Here is a 23,449-nt window from a genome sequence, read left to right on the forward strand (position 1 = left end):
GTAAACAGTGAAGCAGAGAAAACATGGCCGGTGGAAGAAATTGAGGGCAGGGATGGGGGGGGGGGGCGTTTGGAACTCTATAATGCTTCTTTGGGGGAGGGGAGCCACAGGACAGAAAAGGAGGCTCCAGATGGGCCACAGCTTAGCTTTAGATTTCATCCTTGTCAGGGCCTCTCAGACTCTAGGTCCCGGAGCCCCTGCCTGTGGTGGAGAGAAGCCGGGACGGAAACTTCACCGCCCACAGGCAGGCGGGCCGACCACTGGGTCTCCACCACTCCCTTTGTAGGTCGTGAAGAAACCCCGGGGCGGCAGAGCAAGGGGCCAAGTAGCCTGGCGCGACGCGAGTTTCGCCTCGGTTCTGGGGACCCGAGGGTCCTGAGGCGCGCTCCCGCGGCAGCCCTCTCCTGGCCGGGGCCGCGCCCCGGAAAAGCGGAGTTTCCGCCGGCCTGGCTATTGCTGCCGTGAGGACTACGGGGGAGGGGAGAACCGGGCGCGCTGCCTGCGGCCCAGCCTCGGATGTGAGGGCAGGGTCCGGCCGGGATCCGCCGGGTGGAGGACCCTCCTCCCAGGGAGCGAGGGGAGCGAGGGGAGCGAGGGGAGCGCGCCCACGGGCTCGCCAGGGGCGCGAGCGCGAGCCCGGGCCCCGCCCCTCGGTGTTGGGTGGGGCCGCGCCAGCCGGAGCTCCCCGCCCCCGCGGACACGCCCACCCAGTGTCTCGGCGGCGCGAGCCGCAACAGGCAGCGGCGGGCGAGCGCGAGGACCGCGCGCCGAGAGGCCCCGCGCGTGCGTGCAGCCTCTCGCTGGCTCGCTCGCGCGCTCGGGCGGGCGGGCTGAGGAGACGAGTTGAGCCCTCGCCGCCGCGGTGGGAGAAGCCTGGGCGTCCCCTTGGCGTCGCCCCGATCCCCGTAACCCCCGCGCCCCCTTCCCCTGGCCCGGCCATGGCTGAACGCGGAGGGGCGGGCGGTGGTCCTGGAGTCGCCGGGGGCGGCAGCGGCCAGCGGGGCTCAGGGGTCGCCCAGTCCCCGCAACAGCAGCAGCCGCCGCAGCAGCCGACGCCTCAGCAGCCGACGCCCCCCAAGCTGGCCCAGGCCACCTCGTCGTCGTCCTCGTCCACCTCGGCGGCGGCCGCCTCCTCCTCGTCCTCGTCCACCTCCACCTCCATGGCCGTCGCGGTGGCCTCCGGCTCCGCGCCTCCCGGCGGCCCGGGGCCAGGCCGCACCCCCGCCCCAGTGCAGATGAACCTGTACGCCACCTGGGAGGTGGATCGGAGCTCGTCCAGCTGCGTGCCCAGGTGAGCGGCGGGCGGGGGGGGGGGGGATTGGGCCCGCCGGGCCGCAGGGCCGGGTCTGTGACAGGCCCCCCCCGCCTTCTCATTCCTCCGGGTCTCAGTGCCCAGGGGAGCGTCCCCTCCCCGGATTCCCCCTGGCTGTTCGGCCTGGCTCCTTCCTGCGGGGACCCCGCCCTCTCCTGTCAGCCCCACCTTCTGCCTCGGCCCGGACCACCCTCTTCCCCTCCCGGATTGGGGCCTTCTGGACTCTCAGCCTGGGGCCTTCTCTCCTCTCCTCGATCTGACCGAATCTGGCCTTCCTGACGGTCAGTTTCCCTGCGAATGTCACAGACTCTTTTCCCTGCTTCGTTGGCGCCCGTGGGCTGTACATATGTTACATAGTTGTGGTGTAGATGTCTTTTGATATTATTATTTCTCAATATACTCAGCGTGTGCCAAACTTGGTTGTCGTCTTCTGCCAGGTAAAGCCCGTATAGTAACCCTTGAGGCTTCTCGTTAGTCTTCAACAGGCACACGTTGATGTGTGCTTCAGGTTACACACATTCTCTCCTGGCCTTTGCTCTTGTAAAAGTCCTATTTAGTGTGTCTTTAAGTGTATTTTTCATCCCCCACCCTGTTCCTCCCCAGTAGCTAGTCACAAATTCTCTTAGCCATGGAGGGCTTCTTAAAATTACTGCCTTGTTCCTAAATTCAGTCCATTTTTCTGTCTTTTGGAACCCTCTGGGGACTTTCCTTTCATTGGTAAAATATGCCTGAGTTTGTGATGTTTTCTGTTTCTGTATTGGCAAAGCAGTCTTTCTCCAACTCTTTGGGGACAGGATACAGTGTCTTACAGTTTACCCGTTGGACAGACACTGTGGAACTGGTTTCACCTAGTAAGTCCAGAAAAGTGCCTGGAGGTGATCTTTTCCTCACCTTTAAAGTGAACTGATTCTGTTTGTTGCCTTAGAGTTTTGGACTCCTTATTCTATTAGCCCAGCCTTGGGTAGTTGGATGTATAAGTGGGGGTTAGGAAGTATTGTCTGGTTCCAGCCTCAACTCTATTTATTTCCTCTTCCCTTTATTTTGAATCATTTCTTGCATACAAAATTATACACACACACACACACAGAGTTATCTCCTAGATAGGGTATTTTACAAAATGATGAAAAGTATAATTCTATACTTGACTCATCTTAAGAAATAGAGCATTATAAGTTATGTTGAAACCTTCAGGATGCCCCTTCCTGACCATATCTTCTACTTCCCCCCACAAAGGTAAACACTGTCCTGAATTGTGTGTTTATTATTTCCCTTGTCTTTTAAAAATAGTTTTATTGCATGCGTGCATCTTTAAACAATATTTTTTAGTTTAGAGTGTTTTTGAAGTTTATGTAAGTGCCGCCATACTGTATGTGTTCTGTGAATTAATTCAGTTGTGTTAATGTGTTTTAACTGAGCGTTAGGCTTGTGAGACTCATCAGTGGGGTATAGTAGCTCTACTTTAAATATTTTCACTAATGGATAGAATTTCATTGTATGAATAAATCATAATTCTCCTTTTGGAGAACATTTGAGTTGTTTCTTGTTTGTTAACAGGAACAGTAATGCTGTAAATATTTTTGTCCAGGACTCCTGGTGTTCCTTGCAAAAGTTTCTTTTGGTTGTCTTTATATGTAGGGGTGGAATTGCTCTTTGCAGAGTATACATCTGAAACTTTTTTAGATAATGCTAAATTGTTTTCCGCTCATGCCCCGCCCCCCCCCCCTTTCTCTTCATGTCCTTTTTGTTTCAGCATTCACTTCACTGAGTACACTTTTTTCTTTGTCTTTCCTTTAGAGTAATCAGAAGGCACTTAGTTTGCTTTGGCCAGTGCCCTACCACACACAACACCAAACTCAAGTAGGAGTTTAGTGTCTAATGGTCCTTAGGAGGCTTCTTTCTTTCTAGGTAGGTCCATCTATAGCTGAAGTATTCTAACATAAGCATTGTGCCCCTTCCTACATTAGTCCAGTGTTAGTATTACAGGCTCTCCATTCTTCCTTCATGTCTATTGCTATGTTTGGTGACATTTGGACAACTGCCTTCTCTAGCTTGTTAGATTGAAAAAGCATTGAGCCAACTGGGAAGAAACTGCTGTGTAACAGAGGGAGGTAAATAAAATCACTGATGACTGTTGGTGTTTTGGTCTGCCTCTACTGGTCACTGAAAAGTCCGTGTAATAAATTTTTAGCCCAAGAAACAGCCCACTATCCTGAGTAAATTGGTAATTATTATCCTGACTTGGTGTGAAAGGCTTAGGTTGGCTTGTTGTTTTCACCTGTGGGGAACATGCAGTTATGTCTACTAACCGGTGCTTGAAATTGTCAGCTGTCCTGCTCTGACTTTATTTTTCAGCTATCACCCTTGTACCTCTCAGCTCCTTGTGGAACACTTGTGTTCTTTGGAGCATGCTGTTTTATCTGCAGGACAGAAAATAACACCCTGTGGGGAGAAAATGTCCTGCTATTGGCCTTTCCAATTACTAGAGTCATCTGGTTAATTTGAGGTCTCCTTGTTTACTTGTTCATGTTGTTTAGAATATATTGGCAATGTGCATTCTGTATACAGCATTCTGTATATAGCCTAGGATTAACATTCTTGTTTCATGTAACTTAAATGAGATGCAAACATGTAAGATGTGTGCACTTAAGAAATGTAAACATGATTGTGGATTTAAGGCTTTATATATATATAAAACATTTATATATATAATATATAAAATGTAAATAAATATAAATATAAATATATAAATATATATTTATACATCTAATATATATTTATATATTTATATTTATTTACATTTTATATATATATATATTTATACATATATACATAAAACCTTTTATGGGGATCCCTGGGTGGCGCAGCGGTTTGGTGCCTGCCTTTGGCCCAGGGCGCGATCCTGGAGACCCGGGATCGAATCCCACGTCAGGCTCCCGGTGCATGGAGCCTGCTTCTCCCTCTGCCTATGTCTCTGCCTCTCTCTCTGTGACTATCATAAATAAATAAAAATTAAAAAAATAAAATAAAATAAAACCTTTTATGGTTGAAGAGAGTACCTGTAGTTGGCTTTAAAATAACTAAATTGTTTTATTCATTGATATTTTTACCATTTATTTATTTTTTTTATTTTTTATTTATTTTATCTTTTTTTAAGATTTTATTTATTTATTCAGAGAGAGAGAAAGAGAGAGAGAGAGGAGAGAGGCAGAGACACAGGCAGAGGGAGAAGCAGGCTCCATGCAGGGAGCCCGACGTGGGACTTGATCCTGGGACTCCAGGATCAGGCTCTGAGCTGCAGGCAGTGCCAAACCGCTGTGCCACTGGGGCTGCCCCCAGCATTTTTTTAAATTAAAAGATTAATACATGTCCGTGATTAAAATTCAAGCTATAACATGAGAAAATGCTCTGTATCACTTGCCATCAGGGTAATACAAATCAAAACCACAGTGAGATACCACCTCACACCAGTGAGAATGGCGAAAATTAAGGCAGGAAACCACAAATGTTGGAGAGGATGCGGAGAAAAGGGAACCCTCTTACACTGTTGGTGGGAATGTGAAATGGTGCAGCCACTCTGGAAAACTGTGTGGAGGTTCCTCAAAGAGTTAAAAATAGACCTGCCCTACGACCCAGCAATTGCACTGCTGGGGATTTACCCCAAAGATACAGATACAGTGAAACGCCGGGACACCTGCACCCCGATGTTTCTAGCAGCAATGTCCGCAATAGCCAAACTGTGGAAGGAGCCTCGGTGTCCATCGAAAGATGAATGGATAAAGAAGATGTGGTTTATGTATACAATGGAATATTACTCAGCCATTAGAAATGACAAATAACCAGCATTTGCTTCGACGTGGTTGGAACTGGAGGGTATTATGCTGAGTGAAATAAGTCAATTGGAGAAGGACAAACATTATATGGTCTCATTCATTTGGGGGATATAAATAATAGTGAAAGGGAATAGAGGGGAAAGGAGAAGAAATGGGTAGGAAATATCAGAAAGGGAGACAGAACATGGAAGACTCTGGGAAACGAACTAGGGGTGGTGGAAGGGGAGGAGGGCAGGGAGGTGGGGGTAACTGGGTGGCGGGCACTGAGGGGGACACTTGACGGGATGAGCACTGGGTGTTATTCTGTATGTTGGCAAATTGAACACCAATAAAAAATAAATTTATTATTAAAAAAAATTCAAGCTATAAAGAAAGATGAAAATTTTAAAGGAAAAAGCCCCAGCATTGTTTCTGTTTTCACTCTCTAGAGGTAATCACTGGGAAATACAGTTGGCTTTTAAGATTCTGTTACAAGCTGGTAGGTCTTTATAGTTCATGAAATTCACAGCTTTAGAAATTGACATTGTTTTCTCCCTGTACTAAGGGCTCATGTACTTAGTTTCTCTCAACTATGGCCCATGTATTGGTTAGTGGGATGGCAACCTTATAGGCAGGTGGCATGTTGCTTGATGTTAAGGGAAGAGAGTTTTTTTGTTTTTGTTTTTGTTTTTGTTTTGGGAAGAGGGTTTTTTTTTTTTTTTTTTTAAGATTTTATTTATTTATTCATGAGAAACAGAGAGGCAGAGGGAGAAGCAGGCTCCTTGAGGGAAGCCCTATGTGGGACTCAATCCCAGGACAATGGGACCATGCCCTGAGCCAAAGGCTTAACTGCTGAGCCACCCAGGCGTCGTGAGTTTTAGAGTCTCATCGTTGACCCCTTCTCTTTGGTGCTTTTCCCTGATGTTCTTTTCTCTTTTTGAGTTACTTTAGTAGGAGAGGCAAAAAAATTATTAAATTTCACGGGTGTACAAAATCTCCCCAGTGGCATAAAGCCAGTTTTTGGGAGATCAAATGTGCTCTGCTATATCACTCACAAACTGTATCACATTTGTCTTTGAGTATAGAGCACATTTGCATATCTTTATCTGTATGTGCACTTAGGGAAAGAGTTCAGGAGTTATCAGTTGCGTTTTTCTTTAGGCCACATTTTATTTTTTTAATTGAATACTAAAGTTAGGCCTTTTTGGATAAAACTGTTAGAACCAAAGGAGGTGGCCATGGCTAAGTTGGCATGACTAGTCTGCGGTAGAAGTGTGACTTTCATCAAGACACTTAGGGACAGTTGCCCCTCTAACCACAAAAGCATTAGGCAAGCCAGGATATATTACTCTTGTATTCTTATTTTATGCCAAGGCAAACACTTCCACACCTTAGGTTTGTTTTTATTCATTGATCGGGAATACTTTTACTTGCCATTCATTCTAAAATGTGGGTGAAATAAATATAAAAAAGGACCTATAGATCTGTAAGAGAAAGTACTTTTTAAATGATAGATATGAAGTAAGTGAAATTGATCAAATAAGAGAGACTTAGTGAAATTTCTATTATTTCCCTAGCATTAAAAGTCTTAAAAGCATATCTCAGAAGATGAGTTTCACATTGTGAGTATTGTAATAGAATATCCTATCAGGTAATATTATCCATTGTCCCCGTGGAAGCTCAGATTCCTTAAGTCAGAAAGAGAATGACTTTCACAGAGTCCGTTTTACATGTATTGATTTACAGATCTTTTGGGCACCTTAGTGGTTATGAGATTTCTTTTTAAACTGGTTTTCCAATTTCTTTTAACTGAGCCAATAAGCTGCTACTGTTACTGTGAATGTTTGCCTCAGTGTGCATGAGGGAGGTACAAATAAGAATATGGGCTGTGTCTTTTCACTGCTTCAACCCAGGAAGCTTGTCCTGTTTCGGCCTGGACTTGAAGGTTTAATGCATCCTCTGAAATTTGGAGCTGGCTTGGCTTGCACTGTAGCATCACTTTCTGGGAGTACTTTACGCATCCAAGGTAGCTGTGGGAATGCTTATAAGAGTTGGTCTTTTTTCAGTGTGGCTTCGGAGTGGTATTAGGGCTCTTGAGAAAAGAGAGTTTGAAGTTGGTCTTAGAATGTCTTTCAGAGGCCCCTTGGGCTGGATTGAGTGAGGTGGTTTGGTTTTAGATTGGCATGCATGGATAGAATCTTTCCTTCTCTAGGCCTAGTTGGAAGAATAACCAACATAGCCTCTTCTATTATTTTTTTTTTAAGATTTTATTTTTTTATTTATTCATGAGAGAAACACAAAGAGATAGGCACAGGGAGAAACAGGCTCCCCACAGTGAGCCTGATGAGGAATTTGATCTCCGGACCCCTGAGCCCTGAGCAGATGAGCCACCCAGGTGTCCCCAGCATAGCTTCTGATGGGTTTAGAGAATCAAGATATTTATGACTAGACACTAACTCTAGAGTATTTTCCTCTTCCTGCCATTCACAGGGCAGTTGTCTGGTTAGAAACCCCGCTGGATCTGCATTCCCTTTTACCGTATTACAAACCAGAGAAGATCTGCAGTCACAGTTCAGGGAGCTGCTTACACCTATACTTGGCCTCTACCTTGGATAGAAAGTAGAGTAGAAGAACAGTAGAGAAGGCCAGAATGATGATGAATATTTACTTATCTTATACAGCTTTCAGAAAACAGTTTGTGAAAGCATTCCATTTGACATTCAATTAAATCTTAACATCATAAGCCGTTTTATCTTAAAAGTTGTGCTGATAGAGTAACCACTAGTTGCATGTGGCTTTTTAAGATTAATTAAAATTGAATAAAATTTAAAATTCTCAGTTTTATTAGCCACATGTTGTGTCAGTCACACTAGTCACATGTGGTTAGTGGCTTCCATATTAGACAAGGCAGATCTAGAATGTTTTCAGGACTACAGAAAGTTCTGTTAGATAACATTAGATATTTTAAAGAGAAAATTGCCTAACCATGGTATTTCTAGTAGTAATATCTGTGGTTTCTCCTTATTTATTTAATTAAACTGAATACTTTTATCCTCTTCCAGATTATTTTATTTTTAAAAAAGATTTTATTTGAGACAGAGTGACCGAGTATGGGAGAGTGCATACAACATGCCTGAAGGGCAGAGGGAGAGGGAGAAACAGACTCCCCGCTGTGCAGGGAGCTGATGACTGTGATGAAGACAATGGCTCTACCTTGGATTGAGAAGTAGAGTAGAAGACCAGTAGAGAAGGCCAGTAAATGATGTGCAAGGAGCTGGTTGTGGAGCTGAATCCCAGGATCCTGGGATCATGACCTGAGCCTAAGGTAGATGCTTCATGGATTGAGCCACCCAGGTGCCCCTCTTCCAGATTGTTTTATTTATTTTATTTTTTTAAAGATTTTATTTATTTATTCATAGAGACAGAGAGAGAGAGAGAGGCAGAGACACAGGCAGAGGGAGAAGCAGCAGGCATCATATAGAGAGCCTGACATGGGACTCGACCCAGGGTCTCCAGGATCACGCCCTGGGCTGCAGGCGGCGCTAAACCACTGCGCCACCGGGGCTGCCCTTCCAGATTGTTTTAAAAATGTCCCTTTTCTTCACTATTTAAAGAACCTGTTAGTTTTCTTCTATTAGTCTTTCTCCTTTAAGTGTTTTTACTTTTTAACCTGCCTACTTTTTCCTGTAGGGAATTTGCTTCCAGGTGCCTGCCTGCCATTTGTTTCCCAGGTTTAGGTCTTAGTCAATACCTATTGAAAAAACTGTCTGGAGACATTAATTCTAAAATGGCTTTTAGATGGCTAGATTATATGTGATACTAATTTTTGTCCGTGTTTTTTGTGGTGATTTCTAAACTTTTTATAATAAACATGCATTACAGAACAGACCAGTAAATGTTGTTTTAGAAATATATATTTAAAAATACAATCAGCTCTACTCGATTGTATACCTTAAAGGAGTATACTCTTCACAAATTTTGTATTGCAATAGAGCTGTAAAAAAATACATATCGAACACATGAAGATATGGGGGGGGTCTTAAGTTTTACTCCACTCATTACCTTCCTTTCTTGGTTCTAGAGTTTTATTGATAGTAAATACAGTGAATGGGGAATGTTCTAGATGATGTTTCCCTCATGGTGAATGGTTGACAAGGTAGTATTGAAAATGGCATGTTTATTTATTTGTTTAATATTTATGTAGATTCTTTTAGATAGTAAAGTGTTTTAAGATATAGTCAAGGTGAAAATCTCTGAGTTTAGTTGTGGCTTCACATATTTTTCTGACCCTGAATTCTGTTCTTCCTGGGGATCCCTGGGTGGCTCAGTGGTTTAGCACCTGCCTTTGGCCCAGGGCATGATCCTGGGGTCTCGGGATCGAGTTCCACATCAGGCTCCCTGCATGGAGCCTGCTTCTCTCTCTGCCTGTGTCTCTGCCTGTCTCTCTGTGTGTTTCTCATGAATGAATGAATAAAATCTTTATTTTTTTTTAATTTTTTTTTAATTTATGATAGTCACAGAGAGAGAGAGAGAGAGAGGCAGACACACACATCATCTCACACTCATCTATCTTGAGTTTTCTTTTTGTTCCTCTTTTCTTTCATAGCTGAGATAGAGATTCTTTATAGCAGTTTTTTTAATAGTATAGAAAACACAAAAGGCTTAGGACATCAATTGTCATTTATTTTGTTCCCTCCTCATTGACTTTTTCTTGTCTCCTGTTTAAAAACACCAAACAGCTTCAAGGTTTACAGAGCAGCTTTATCCTTCCGTTTCTCTGTATTACGGTACCTCTCAAACCACATTGCACTCTACTGTTTGTGATTCTACCCATCTTTTGCCACTCTAGTTTCCTCCCAGAGCGTAACTACTAGTAGGAGTTCAGGGTCATGTTTCAAAAGAAAATCAGATTATGTCACTCCATTCTTTATAATCTTCCCAATTCATTCATTTAGCAAATGTTTATAGACCAGCTGGTCTCCTTGATCTCATAAAATATATATTCTAGTGGGTGAAGATAAGTCACACTATCAAATAACTTTTCATCATACTTAGAATAAAACCCCTTTTCATGCCTTATGAAAGACTTCAAGATGTGACCCCTTCCTGTGTCTTTGACCTTATCTTCTGTCATTTTCCACTGTGCTCACTTGGCTCTGGCAAGCTGGGCCTTACTGTGGTCACCTCTGCCTTTGGGCTTTTGGACTTGCACCTGGGATGCTTTGTCCCCACATCATCATGTGGCTGGCTTGTGAGTATCATTCAAGTCTTAGTTAATCTACCACCTAAGGGTAAAAAGCTACCCTTACCTGCCTGTTACATTCTGAGAGTTTATAAAATTTCACAACTAGTTTTACTATCATCTGGAATAATCCTGTTCATGTAATAGTTACTTTATAAGTGCTCAAGAAATACATTTGTCAAATGAAAGTGTCTTTTTATTTATAATGTTTATTGAATGGATATTTGTTATACACAATTCTTTTACTCAACAAATCCTTATTGAATATTTCTATGTGCCAAGCCCTGCTGTAGGTGCTGGAGAAACAGCAGCAAACAAGTTGATAAAATTCAGTCTCTCCTAGAGTATACATTTAGGTGGAGGGAGACAGATAATAACTAGGTAATTATATTTGTAAAAATAGGTAATGAGTGAATGCCATAATGAAAAATAAAGCATAATAAATAAAGCAATTGAGAATGTTGGTGGAAGGGCTTTTTTGGGTAGAATGATCAGAGAAGGTGTCTGATGAAGTGACATTTGAGCTGATGCCTGAATAAAATGAACCAGACCAATTGAGCATTTACTGTGTCACAATAACTATCAGAGGCAAGTACTGAGATCCTTTTCCCAGAGAGGGAAATCAAGGCCCAGTGAGGTGAAGGCATTTTATAAGGCTACACGGTTTAGAGGTAGGTGGGCTGGGATTTGTCTCATGACTCATAATTATCTGACACCAGAATGATTTCTCTGTTTAAATTTGGTGTTCCTCAAGCCCTGGCTGGTTCTCATAGTTGACAAATAATAATATTTAATGTTTATACTTTGCCATTTGGAATTACAGAATATTTCTCTATTACCAAATTATAGATAGCAAGAAATAGCAAAATGGCTATAACTGCTAGTTCTAGAGCCAGTTAGCCAGGATTTTGTTGTTGTTGTTGTTAGCCAGGATTTTAATCCTGATTCTGTAGTTTACCATTTAGTGATTTGGGCAAATTATTTAACCTCTCTCTCTCTCTCTCCCCCCCCCTTTTTTTTTTTATTTAACCTCTCTTATGCTTTAATTTTTTCATCCACTAAATGGGCCTAATAATTGTCCCTACCCCTCATTAATTATGAGGATTAATGAGACTAATATAAGTAAATGCTTACATGGCACATAGATAACACTTAAAAATAATAACTGTTACTACTATTACTATTGGCAATGGCTATCCTTACTGCTACTCCAGCGTCTTTGTCTTTCCCTGATACCCCTTTAAAAACTGCTTGCTTTCTAGAGTCAGGGCAACCTAGTCGATACTATGATTTCCTCAGTGGGACCATCATAAGGTCTTGGGTTCATTTTAGACAGATCCTGCCAAACTCCAAGCTTAAAGTCAAAATAAAATATTTTGGTTTTCTGAAGCAGTGGCTGGATCAGGATCCTGTTTCTACATTCTGCCAGCTTATATGAACGGAAGAGATGGTGCAGGCCCCGCCTACAAACCACAACTTTGTTTTGAGCCAATTTGACTTGACAGCTTCCCTATTCTACCTGCTGACTTCTTTAGCTCTGGTTTGACAGCCAGAAGAGCAACTAAACCAGTTTACAGCTAGCCATTTATTACCAATAAAAGCTAAGTGACTCCTAAGAAAATGAGTGTTTAAATGGAGTTGATATTTTTCTCTTATCTCCTTAAGCTTTCCTTTTATGTCTCAAACTATAGAAAATTCTATTTTACTTTTATAGGAGAAACCTGATAATACTTTTAAGGCCTATCACTAAACATTTGGATCTGTGTGTGTGTGTGTGTGTGTGTGTGTGTTAATTTTCTCCTTCAATAAACACCAAGACTGTACTGTCCCATTTTATTTTATTATTATTACTTTTAGAGAAGGAGAGAAAGGAGGGGATAGGGACAGAGGGAGGGAGGGAGAGAGAGAGAGAGAAAGAATCTCAAGCAGACTCCCAGCTGACCATGGAGCCCCCTGGGCTCCATCTCCTAACCCTGAGATCATGACCTGAGCTGAAATCAAGAGTTGGACGCTTAACTGACTGAGCCACCTAGACACCCCTGATTCATTTTAGTTGGAAATCTACAAATACATTTACATGTTTCTGGTTCTTCCTTAAGAATATGTAAAACAATTTCTCGAGTGTGGATAATCATGAATGGGATCCTCATGGTGAACATCAGGGCTTGAAATGAAGAGTGTAGACTGGTATGTGTTGTATTATTCTTAAACTCATTTGTTTGCTTTTTTTGCCTTTATTTCTCCCTATTGCTATCAATATACCTTCTTTCTGCTTTATTGCCTAAAATAGAATGTGGGCTAAACCAGGTAATCAAATATGTTAAGAATGAATGGGTTGGGGAAATGAAGGCTAAGAGTAATGGACAATATCATCTGAATACATGAGATTCACAGCTATGTTTTCGGAACAAGGAAGAAACATTTCACCTACTTCTTGGTCTGGGTTGGTACACGCCAAGGATGGGATTGGTGGTGAGTTTGGGTAGGAGTTTAATCTTCTAAAGTCTTGGGGAATCAAAAACCCTATTGAAGATACAGTTTGCGATGCAAGTGAAATTTTACATTTGTTTTGGAGAATTACGGATTAGTAAAAAAAAGCCCAATATATATTGCTTGGTTAAATTTGTTTTGATTACCTGTAGGCAAGTCCCTTTTTTCATTTTTTTAAAAGTGAATATACTTTTTTTTCCCTTGCTGATTTGTTATGGAGAGAAACAAAATGTTTGTAAAATGTTTGAGCATCTGTATTCATAGAAATCATTACCATAACATCTTTGGGTAATGTCAGTGAAGCTGTGAGTATGATATGGTATAATATTTGTTGACCCGTGATAGACCTGATTTACATTAGTCATCATTTACATTGTCTTCACAAGTAGGTTTTTTGTTTGGCACTTTTAGCTCACATCCAAGGAATGTAGCAGTGTAATCTATCTTAAGTCTATTGTTTAATAAAATTGTCTCCTCAAAACTAAAATACATGGTAAGTAGTCTACAGCATTTGTCATTTCTGCCATGCACCATTTTTGCTGTGGATGAAAATGAATAAGCAACTCTAGAAACCAAGGTCCTCTGGGAGCATAAAACCTCTTGTAGCTATTAATGGATTTAATTGTATTTCCTCTTTGCCACCAAAATGTGCAATAAATTGTTTATGCCCTTGCTTTTAATGGGGAGAATTGTTCATTAACTGCATGTAATATCATTATCGCTTTGTTTTTATTACTTGTAGATAATCCCCTCTATCTTCCCTTTTAAAAAAAACATAAAAAAGGATAGCTATAATACTATTAAATATTACTCCTTAATCTTTTCAGTTAGCTTTTCTCTCCATGGAGAAAAAGGAAGTATCCTTTCACTGGAGAAATGAATTTGGTCTAGAAATGGGATATGATTTCCTAAACCAAGATTTGGCATAAAATTAGTTTGGCATGCTTTGGACTTAGGCCAGGTGATATGTTTACTTATGTTCAGGAAGGGCCTGGTTCTAAAGTAGCCTCACTGATGAATGAATGCCATGTCTCAGTTGATGAGGCTTCATCTAATTTGTGTCCATCTAAGAAAACATTTTTAGAAAAAAGACTGTTTGGAGTGATGGCTCTATTTGGGTTTTGTTTTGTTTTGCTTTGTTTTGTTTGATGCTCATTCAGGTATTTCCTCCTATTCTTATAATATATCTGCAGGAAAAAAGTCAGCAAATTGCTATAATTTCTTTAAAACTGTATGCCAAAAATGTTTTGACTTTAGAATTTGGTTTCTTATTTGGCTTTACTTCATCATGTGGATTTGGATAAGTCTCTTTAACTCTTTCTCTACCTAGTAGTCATTTAGTCAGCAAATAGCTGTTGAGTGTATACATCATAAGCTGGTCACCATTTTAGACACCGAGGAGAGAACAGTCAATAAAAGAGATAAAATCCTGGCTCTTATGGAGGCTACCTTCTAGGGCCAGATGGGCAGCAGACCATTAGCAAATGAATGAGGAAATGAGTTTGTCAGGTGGGGAAAAAATAAGGTAGGAAGGGTAGATAAGTAAAGCAGAGAGAGTTACAGTTTTGAATAAGATGGTCTGCAAGACCTCAGAGAAGGGGAGCAATCCTTGTGGAGCATAGATTTAGCCAAGCCAGTAGAGGAAACAATAGGAAGTACTGGTACGTTCCAGGAACATCTAGAAGGCCAGTAGGCTGGAGCCAAATGAATGAGGATTGAGTAATGGGAGAGAAAGTCACAGAAGCAAAGAGGACCCAGATCTTGTAGGTCATTGTAAGACTTAGCTTTGACATTGAGTGAGATGGGAAGCCATTAGGGATTTTGAGCCAGAGAAGAGGCATGATAATAACTTTCCTATTAAAATACCAACTGGCTACTGTGTATAGAATAGCTTGTAAAGAAGAGTAGGATGGAAGCAGGGAGTCCAAGTAGGAGTGTTGGATGATGTCGTGGGAACTAATACTGACTTGGAAAAGGGTGGTAGAGGTGGAAAAGAAGAGAATTCATCAGATTCTAGGTATATTTTCAAAACTAACGGATTTGTTTATGGATTGTACTTGGGATATGACAGAGCAAAAGGATTCAAGGATGACTTGAAACATTTTTTTAAAATATTTTATTTATTTATTCATGAGAGACACAGAGAGAGAGGCAGAGACATAGGCAGAGAGAGAAGCAGGCCGCATGGAGGGAGCCCAATGTGGGGTTTTATCCTGGGACTCCAGGATCACGCCTTGGGCCGAAGGCAGGTGCTCAACCACTGAGCCACCCAGGTGTCCCAAAGATGACTTGAAAATTTCATTTAACTTCCTTGTGTCATTTTTCTGGTTTTTACAAAAAAATTGTTACTGTCATTATTTTATCTTAAGTGATGTTATGTAAAAATGAGATCTGTATAACAGAACTCAAGATTCTTGAAGGAGTTGGTTTCCACTTTTGCCATTTGTAATTAATTGGGAATAAATTTCCTTGGGAATTTACTAGGTGATGGAATGAATAATCTATATGTTGGCAACTGATTGTGTTAATAATCTAGATTAATTTTTGGGTGTGTGTGTGCTGTAGGCCATGATGAAGCTATTGAGGTAGCTGAGTCTCAACATCCCTGATTATTCTGCTGTCATATTTGTTTGGTCTAGTATATCCTCTGATCCCTGTTTATTTGTTTTAATGAGGGAAATCTGTTGTAGAAGCAATTAATACCTATAGCACATAGGTTTCTTTGTGAAAGAAACTGAAAAGTCAAAAACCTGTGGGTTTTTTGTTTTTTTGTGGGTTTTTCTGGTTTTTTTTTTTTTTTTTTTTGGTTTTTTTTTTAAATGAGTAGTTTGCTACAGCAGACAGCATGTCTATGCTTCCTAGGAGTTGCTCTGCAAGGAGGAATCCTGCTGCAGAATGATCTAATTTGTATAATCTTGAAGGTGGAGTTATTTTTGAAAGAGAGCAGGAAAATAATGGAGCCCTTTGCTTGTGAATGCCAAAGTGGATCTTACTGATTTAAAAGGAAAAGGGCTTATGGTCTTGTAGTTTGGATTCATTTCTCTCTTGTTCTGTTCACGATGTGTAGATCAAGTTTATGATAGATATATTTAGATAATTGCTCTTAGAATGCTACCTGGGTTTTTCTTTTTCATAATTTTTTAAAATTTTAGGTAAGTATATTACTTAATTTGAGATTTAGATAATGTGAGTTATATAAAAGAACAGTTATTAAATTCAGGAATTAGAATTTATGGCCCTACTTGATGAGATGAATACTGGGTGTTATACTATATGTTGGCATATACTATATGTTGAATTTAAATAAAATATTAAATATTTAAAAATACATAATAAAATATTTTATGGCCCTTTTTCTATCTTGAAATGAAATTCCCAGATTATGGGGATCCCTGGGTGGCTTAGCGGTTGAGCGCCTGCCTTTGGCCCATGGCATGATCCTGGAGTCCCAGGATCGAGTCCCGCATTGGGCTCCCTGCATGGAGTCTGCTTCTCTCTCTGCCTGTATCTCTGCCTCTCTCTCTCTCTGTGTGTGTGTCTCTCATGAATAAATAAATAAAATCTTAAAAAAATAGAAATTCCCAGATTATAAAACTTTACCAACATGTCTATAAATCCTAACTGCAATATGAGGAAAAACAAAAGGAGGCTATTTGTAATACAATATATATTTCTGTATGTGAATTCTCAAGACATTTGTAAATGGCATGGCACATCGGAAACTATAGCTGTCAAGTACCCATAGTTTTTCCTCTGTGAATATGAGACTTATAAATAGAGACTAATACAGGTGTATTATGTTGGTGACTCAGATGATATGTGGCAGTTACATTGGTGATACGATTTTATAGAATTCTGAATAAATCTTCATGAAGTTCTGTATAAAACAAAGTACCGTCCTTCCTCTAATTTACATAGTAGTAATATTCCTGGAAAATTCCATATATATTAAATGATGAAAAAAGTACTTAAATTTCTCTATCAAATCTATTTAGATGAAAGCTTAGTTAAAAACTGGTATTTATATACATTTATGTCTGGTGAGACCAAAGGCAAATTTATTATGAAGCTAATGAAGCTTAAGCTTAAGGCCCTTGCTGTGCACTGGCTCCCTCATGACCCTATACCTAATTAAAAAAACAAACAAACAACTTTTTGTTGGAGTATAATATATGCTTAGAAAAGTACACATAAAAAAAAAAAGAAAAGTACACATGAGTACTGTTGATGAATTTTTACGAACTGGACAAACCCACATAACTAGCGCGCACATCAGAAAACAGAACATTGCCAAAACCTAAAACATTGCCTTGCCCCTTCTAATCACTACCTCTCCCTCCAACAAAAATGAAAGTATCCTAACTTACAGCAATGTAAGTCAAGTTTTGCCTGCATTTGTACTTCATATGTGCACACTCTTGTATCTGACTTTGCTCAACAGGATGTTTGTGTGATTCATCCACATTGTTGCATGTAGTTGCTGTTCATATATTCTTGTTGTGTAGTGTTCCACATGTGAATAAATCACAGTTTATGTAACTCTTCTGCAGTGATGGTCATGGGAAGTTTCTAGTTTGGAGTGATTATGGATGGTGCTGCTTGAACATGCTTGTGCATGTTGGTGGATATAAGCACTCTAATATATTTCATTTCCCTTCTTTTGAGTATAGCAGCAGGAGTGGAATTGCCAGATCATAGGGTATGTATATGTTCAGCTTAGTATGAAAGTTCCAGTTGTACCACCTCTCCACCAACAGGTGGTATGCTTTGTCCTTTGTTTTAGTCCTTCTAGTTGGAGGTAAAATGGTTTCTCCAGTGGTTAGTGGTTTTAATTTGCATTTCTCTCATGATGTTTTTTTAAATTTATTTATTCATGAGAAAGAGAGAGAGAGGCAGAGACACAGGCACAGGGAGAAGCAGGCTCCATGCAGGGAGCCCGATGCGGGACCTGACCCCGGGACTCCAGGATCACGCCCTGGGCTGAAGGCAGGCACTAAACCGCTAAGCCACCCAAGAATCCCCTCTCGTGATGTTGAGTATGTTTTCATAAGCTTATCAGCCATCTGGATATTCTCTTTTATGAATTGTCTGTTCAGGTCATTTGCCCATTTTTCTTTTAAAGATTTATTTATTTATTTATTTATTTATTTATTTATTTATTTATTTATTTATTTATTTATTTATGAGAGACACAGAGAGAAAGAGGCAGAGACATAGGCAGAGAAATAAGCAGGCTCATGCAGGGAGCCCAATGTGAGACTTGATCCCAGGACTCCAGGATCACACCCTGGGCTGAAGGCAGACGCTCAAACGCTGAGCCACCCAAGCGTCCCTGTCTCTCTCTTTCTTACTGACTTACAGGAGTTCTTTTTCTTACAGATAACTTCTTATACCCCATGGATTGCCTTTTTACTTATTAAATTAATTTTGCCTTTTTATTCTTTTAATGGTGTTTTTTGATGAACAGAATTTCTTAATCTTAATTTAGTCCAATTCTCAATTTTCCCCATTATGTTTAGTGCCTTTTATATCCTCTTTAAGAAATCTTAGCCTAGGGATCCCTGGGTGACTCAGCGATTGAGTGCCTGCCTTTGGCCCAGGGCATGATCCTGGAGTCCCAGAATCGAGTCCCGCATCGGGCTCCCTGCTAAGAGCCTGCTTCCACCTCTGCCAGTGTCTCTGCCCCTCTCTCTCTCTCTCTCTGTGTGTGTGTCTCTCATGAACAAATAAATAAAATCCTTAAAAAAAAAGTCTTAGCCTACTTCAATATTATGAAGGTGTTCACTAATATTTTCTTTTAAAATGTATTGTTTTACTTTTCACTTCTAATCTACAGTCCATCTGCAATTGGTATTTGTGTGTGGTGTGAGGAGTCAGATATATTTTCCTCCATATGGATATTTCAATTAACTCTGCACCATTTATTTAAAAAGATCATCTTTTTTTTTTACTGCTTTGCATTATGACCTTGATCCTAAATCACATGACGTTTTACATGTGGATCTATTTTAGACTTTCTGTTTTGTACATTGGTGAGTTTGTCCATGGTTGAACTAATGTCCCCTCTATTACTATATCTTTATTTTTTTAAGATATATTTATTTATTCATTTGAGAGAAAGTGTTATGTGATAGCAAGAGCATGAGCAAGGAAGAGGGTCAGAGGGAGAGGGAGAAGCAGGCTCCCTGCTGAATAGACAATTCACAGGATCATGAACTGAGCCAAAGGCAGATGTTTAACCTACTGAGCCACTTAGGCCCTCCTATTTTTATAATAGGCCTGTTGCTTGGTGGTATAGGTCTTCCAGCTGTGTGTTTGTTCTTGGTTGCCTTGACTAATCTTAACTCTTTGCATTTTCTTAGAAATCTTGGAACCAGCTTTAAGTTTTTTTTGAGAATTGTATTAGGATTTTATTGAATCTGTGGATTACTTTGGAGAGAATTGAAATCCTTAAAATATTGAATCTTTCAATTAATGGTTATGATGTGTCCTACCATTTACTTTACTTAGATCTTCTTTGATTTTGCATTTATTAGGATAGAAGTATTGTACATCTTTCTTTAGATGTATTACTACATATTTGGTCTTTTAAAATCTTAAAACCTGGGGATCCCTGGGTGGCGCAGCGGTTTGGCGCTTGCCTTTGGCCCAGGGCGCGATCCGGGGGACCCTGGATCGAATCCCACGTCGGGCTCCCGGTGCATGGAGCCTGCTTCTCCCTCTGCCTGTGTCTCTGCCTCTCTCTCTCTCTCTGTGTGACTATCATAAATAAATAAAAAATTAAAAAAAAATCTTAAAACCTGATTTTGTAATTGTGAATTTGTATGCTTTTTCTTATACAGGACCCTCCAACTAGAATAAGCTTTAGACCCTACAAAAGCTGGTTCTGCCCTTGGATGAAATGTTTTCACTTACATGAATGTTGGAAACATGCAGGAAGCTAGTCATTTTCTTTCTTTCTTTCTTTCTTTCTTTCTTTCTTTCTTTCTTTCTTTCTTTCTTTCTTTCTTTCTTCCTTCCTTCCTTCCTTCCTTCCTTCCTTCCTTCCTTCCTTCCTTCCTTCCTTCCTTCCTTCCTTCTTTCTCTTTCTTTCTTTCTTTCTTTCTTTCTTTCTTTCTTTCTTTCTTTCTTTCTTTCTTTCTTTCTTTCTTTCTTTCTTTCTTTCTTTCTTTCTTTCTTTCTTTCTTTCTTTTTAAAGATTTTATTTATTTATTCATGAGAGACACACACACAGAGAGGCAGAGACACAGGCAGAAGGAGAAGCAGGCCCCATGCCGGGAGCCCAAGGGGGGACTTGATCCAGAGACTCCAGGATCATGCCCTGGGCCCAAGGCAGGCGCTAAACCTCTGAGCCACCCAGGGATCCCCGAAACTAGTCATTTCTTAACTGTGCAGGACTTATAGGACCTGTGGGTTGTAGGATATCTGGCATTCTTGGTTTTTCCACTATTGAATGTCAGTAAAGTCCACAATTGTTGTGACAATCCAGAATGCACCTTAGGGATATTAGTACCATCATTACCATATTATGACTCACTTATTAAAGACATTTTGCCTTTATTACAGTTATCATAGTCCATAAATGTAAGTGTGCTCGAGTGTCCTCAAATGTGTTTGATTTTTTGTTTGCTTTAGGAAGATTCCTGAGGTAAGCCAACAGTTTCAATTATTGACATCTGTAATCAAGACTTTAAAAACTAACAAATGGGTCATGCCTGGGTGGCTCAATTGGTTAAGCGTCTGCCTTCAACTGAGGTCATGATCTCGAGGTCCTGGGATCAAGCCCCATATTGGGCTTTTACTACTCCCTCTGCCACTCTCCCCTGCTCATGCTCTCTCTCTCTCAAATAAATAAAGAAAATCTTTAAAAAATATTAGCAAATGATTCATTTTCACAAACTTCTTTTGACACAGACATACTTGGCAGAGTGGACTGAACACTGGATTTGGAGGCAGAAGACTTAAATCTTCCTTTAATAAAAACTCTGTGATTTGGGGTTATTTACCTTTAAAGCTTCAGTCTTTTCATCAGAATTGAAAGAAATAAAGATAGCTACCTAGCTGACTTTTCAGGGTTGTTGGAAAGAACGGATGAGACAGTTTATAGATTCATTGTCTTAAAGTACTAATGAATTGCCATTGATTTCAATTTGTGACTTTGCAGGGACAGTAAGCATAGTCATAAAGATGAAGCCTCCTAAATAGCCCGGATGTGCCCCATTGGGGTTCTTCTAGCATGGCCACTATAACAATAACTTATTGGTGGAAAGTGGTATCCATTTTTCTAAAAGCTTGTGTTTTTATAGGAAGGCAATAAGAGGACTACTCTGTAAGGATTCCTATATCTTAATTCTGGTTTTCAAAATGAAAGTAAGCAAACCACTCACTTTCCATTTCCTTCATTATCTTACTGCTTAGAAATGTTTTGAAGATTATGGTAAAATCTAAGCAAATTTTATGTTCCTTATTGAAAGTGTCCATGTGAATACAGATGATACATTATTATAATTAAATTCTCGTCCGTATTAATTCACTATATGGCCTTTTAGCCAATGGGTTGAGAAATGCCTGTCCTACTATTGAATAAAAAGGTAACAAGGCCTTAGAATGTAGTTGTGAGGGAGGAGGAATACTATCTCTGCAATTTTAAGTTGGAATATATTTAATACTACTATGATACTGAATTTCAGTGTGATTCCCCATGGTTTGTGTTCTCTTTAGACTGCAGCTTCTTTTACAGAGTAATGCTCCATTTAGCTGCATTTTGAGTTTCAGCACTTGATTATCTTTCTCCCCCATCCAGTTCCCTCTAATATTTTTTTCTTTTGTTGTTATATTTATTTTTAATCAATGTTATACATATATTTGGGAGTCAAGTTCTACAAGGCTTCTTTCCAAAACAATCTTTGGATGTTATCTGGTGAATTCCATATATGGATGATTGGCTACCATCACCACATTCTCCCAATAAAATTCTAATTTTGTTTTGTATTATTATGACCATAGAAAGGCAAGTCACTGTTCAGTCATGTAGTAAAATGTGATTTTTCTCTCCTGGCCATCTTTAAATTTTTCCTGAGATTAATAATTATCTTTTAGTTATACTTAGTTTAATAATAACTAACATTAATTGAGTGTCTAATATTTATAAAGTGCTATTCTAATTGCAATTCATGTGTTAACTCATTTAATTATCAGATAGGTAGAGAAGTTAGGTAACTTGCCCAAAAAGTAGCATGGCCAGAGTCCAAATCCAGGCAGTGGGGCCTCAGAATCTATTCTCTTAACTACTGTGCTAATCTCTCTTCATTTTCTATTACTATGTACTTCATGTTTCTTTTATTGAAGTAAAATTTAAATATAGTGAAACGCACAGATCTTGGGTTTATAGTTTGGTGAGTTTTGACAAATATATACATTCATGTAACCAACAGTCTACACCTCTTATAAGACAATAACTGTTGTGGTTTATATCACTAGAGATTAGTGTCTGTTCTTGAACTTTATATAAATGGAATCATATACAGAAGTATGTATTCTTATGTCAGCCTTCTTTTTTCAGATTCATCTATGTTGTGTGTGTTAGTAGTTCATTCTTTTTTGTTGCTAAGGAGTATTTCATTGAAAAACAGACTACAGGGGCATCTAGCTTGCTCAGTTAGTGGAGCATGTGACTCTTGATCTTGGGGTTATGCTTTTGAGCCCCATGTTGGGAGTGGAGTGTAATTTAAACATATTTTTTTTAATTTTTATTTATTTATGATAGTCACAGAGAGAGAGAGAGAGGCAGAGACACAGGCAGAGGGAGAAGCAGGCTCCATGCACCGGGAGCCCGACGTGGGATCGATCCCGGGTCTCCAGGATCGTGCCCTGGACCGAAGGCAGGCGCCAAACCGCTGCGCCACCTAGGGATCCCCTGGAGTGTAACTTAAAAAAAAAAAGAAAAGAAAAGGAAAGGAAAAGAGACTATAGTTTGTTTATCTGCTTTCCTGTTGATGGACATACAGGTTATTTACAGTTTTTGGCTTTTATGAATAAAGCTGCTATGAACTTCCTTGTACAAGTCTTTATGTTGAGATATATTTCATTTCTTGGGACATAAACATGTAGAAGTAGAATGGTAGGTCCTAGTGTAGTTTCTTTACAAGAAACTGCCATTTTATCAAAGGTGTTTGTTTAGTTTACATTCCCACTTATTGTGGCAGACAGATTCTACTGTGGTCCCCACGCCCGTTTCTGGGTATTTATGCCCACTATAATTCCCTCCTCTTGAGTATGGGTAGGACTTGCTCCTTCCTAATAGACCATGACAGGAGTGACAGGATATATGTATGATTATGTGTATGTGATTATGTTACATCAGATTATAATGCCCATCTTGTGCGGACACTCTGTCCTTGCTGGCTTTAGAGAAGCAAGTTACCATGTTATAAACTGCCTATGGAGAGGGCTATGTGGCAGGGAGCTGAGGGCAGCTTCAAGTTCATAGCCAGCAAGAAACATGGTCCTCAGTCCAGTAGCCCATGAGGAACTAAACGCTGCCAATAACCATGTAAGCTTGGAAACTCAAGCCTGCCATGAGACCACAGCTTCAGC

At 40.2% G+C, this 23,449-nt stretch overlaps 1 protein-coding gene across 1 annotated transcript in view; it reads left to right on the top strand.

Annotated features, from left to right (window-relative positions):
• Window positions 1–812: 812 nt before the first annotated feature.
• Window positions 813–23,449, top strand: part of PACS1 (phosphofurin acidic cluster sorting protein 1) — a 141,163-nt gene continuing 118,526 nt past the window's right edge. Inside the window, exon 1 of the mRNA XM_077862489.1 lies at window positions 813–1,291. Within this exon, the coding sequence (XP_077718615.1) occupies window positions 939–1,291 (353 nt within the window). The 5' untranslated portion in view covers window positions 813–938. The remainder of the gene's footprint in view (window positions 1,292–23,449) is intronic.

The sequence above is a fragment of the Canis aureus genome, chromosome 21, assembly GCF_053574225.1.
Source record: "Canis aureus isolate CA01 chromosome 21, VMU_Caureus_v.1.0, whole genome shotgun sequence".
NCBI classification, from domain to species: Eukaryota; Metazoa; Chordata; class Mammalia; order Carnivora; family Canidae; genus Canis; species Canis aureus.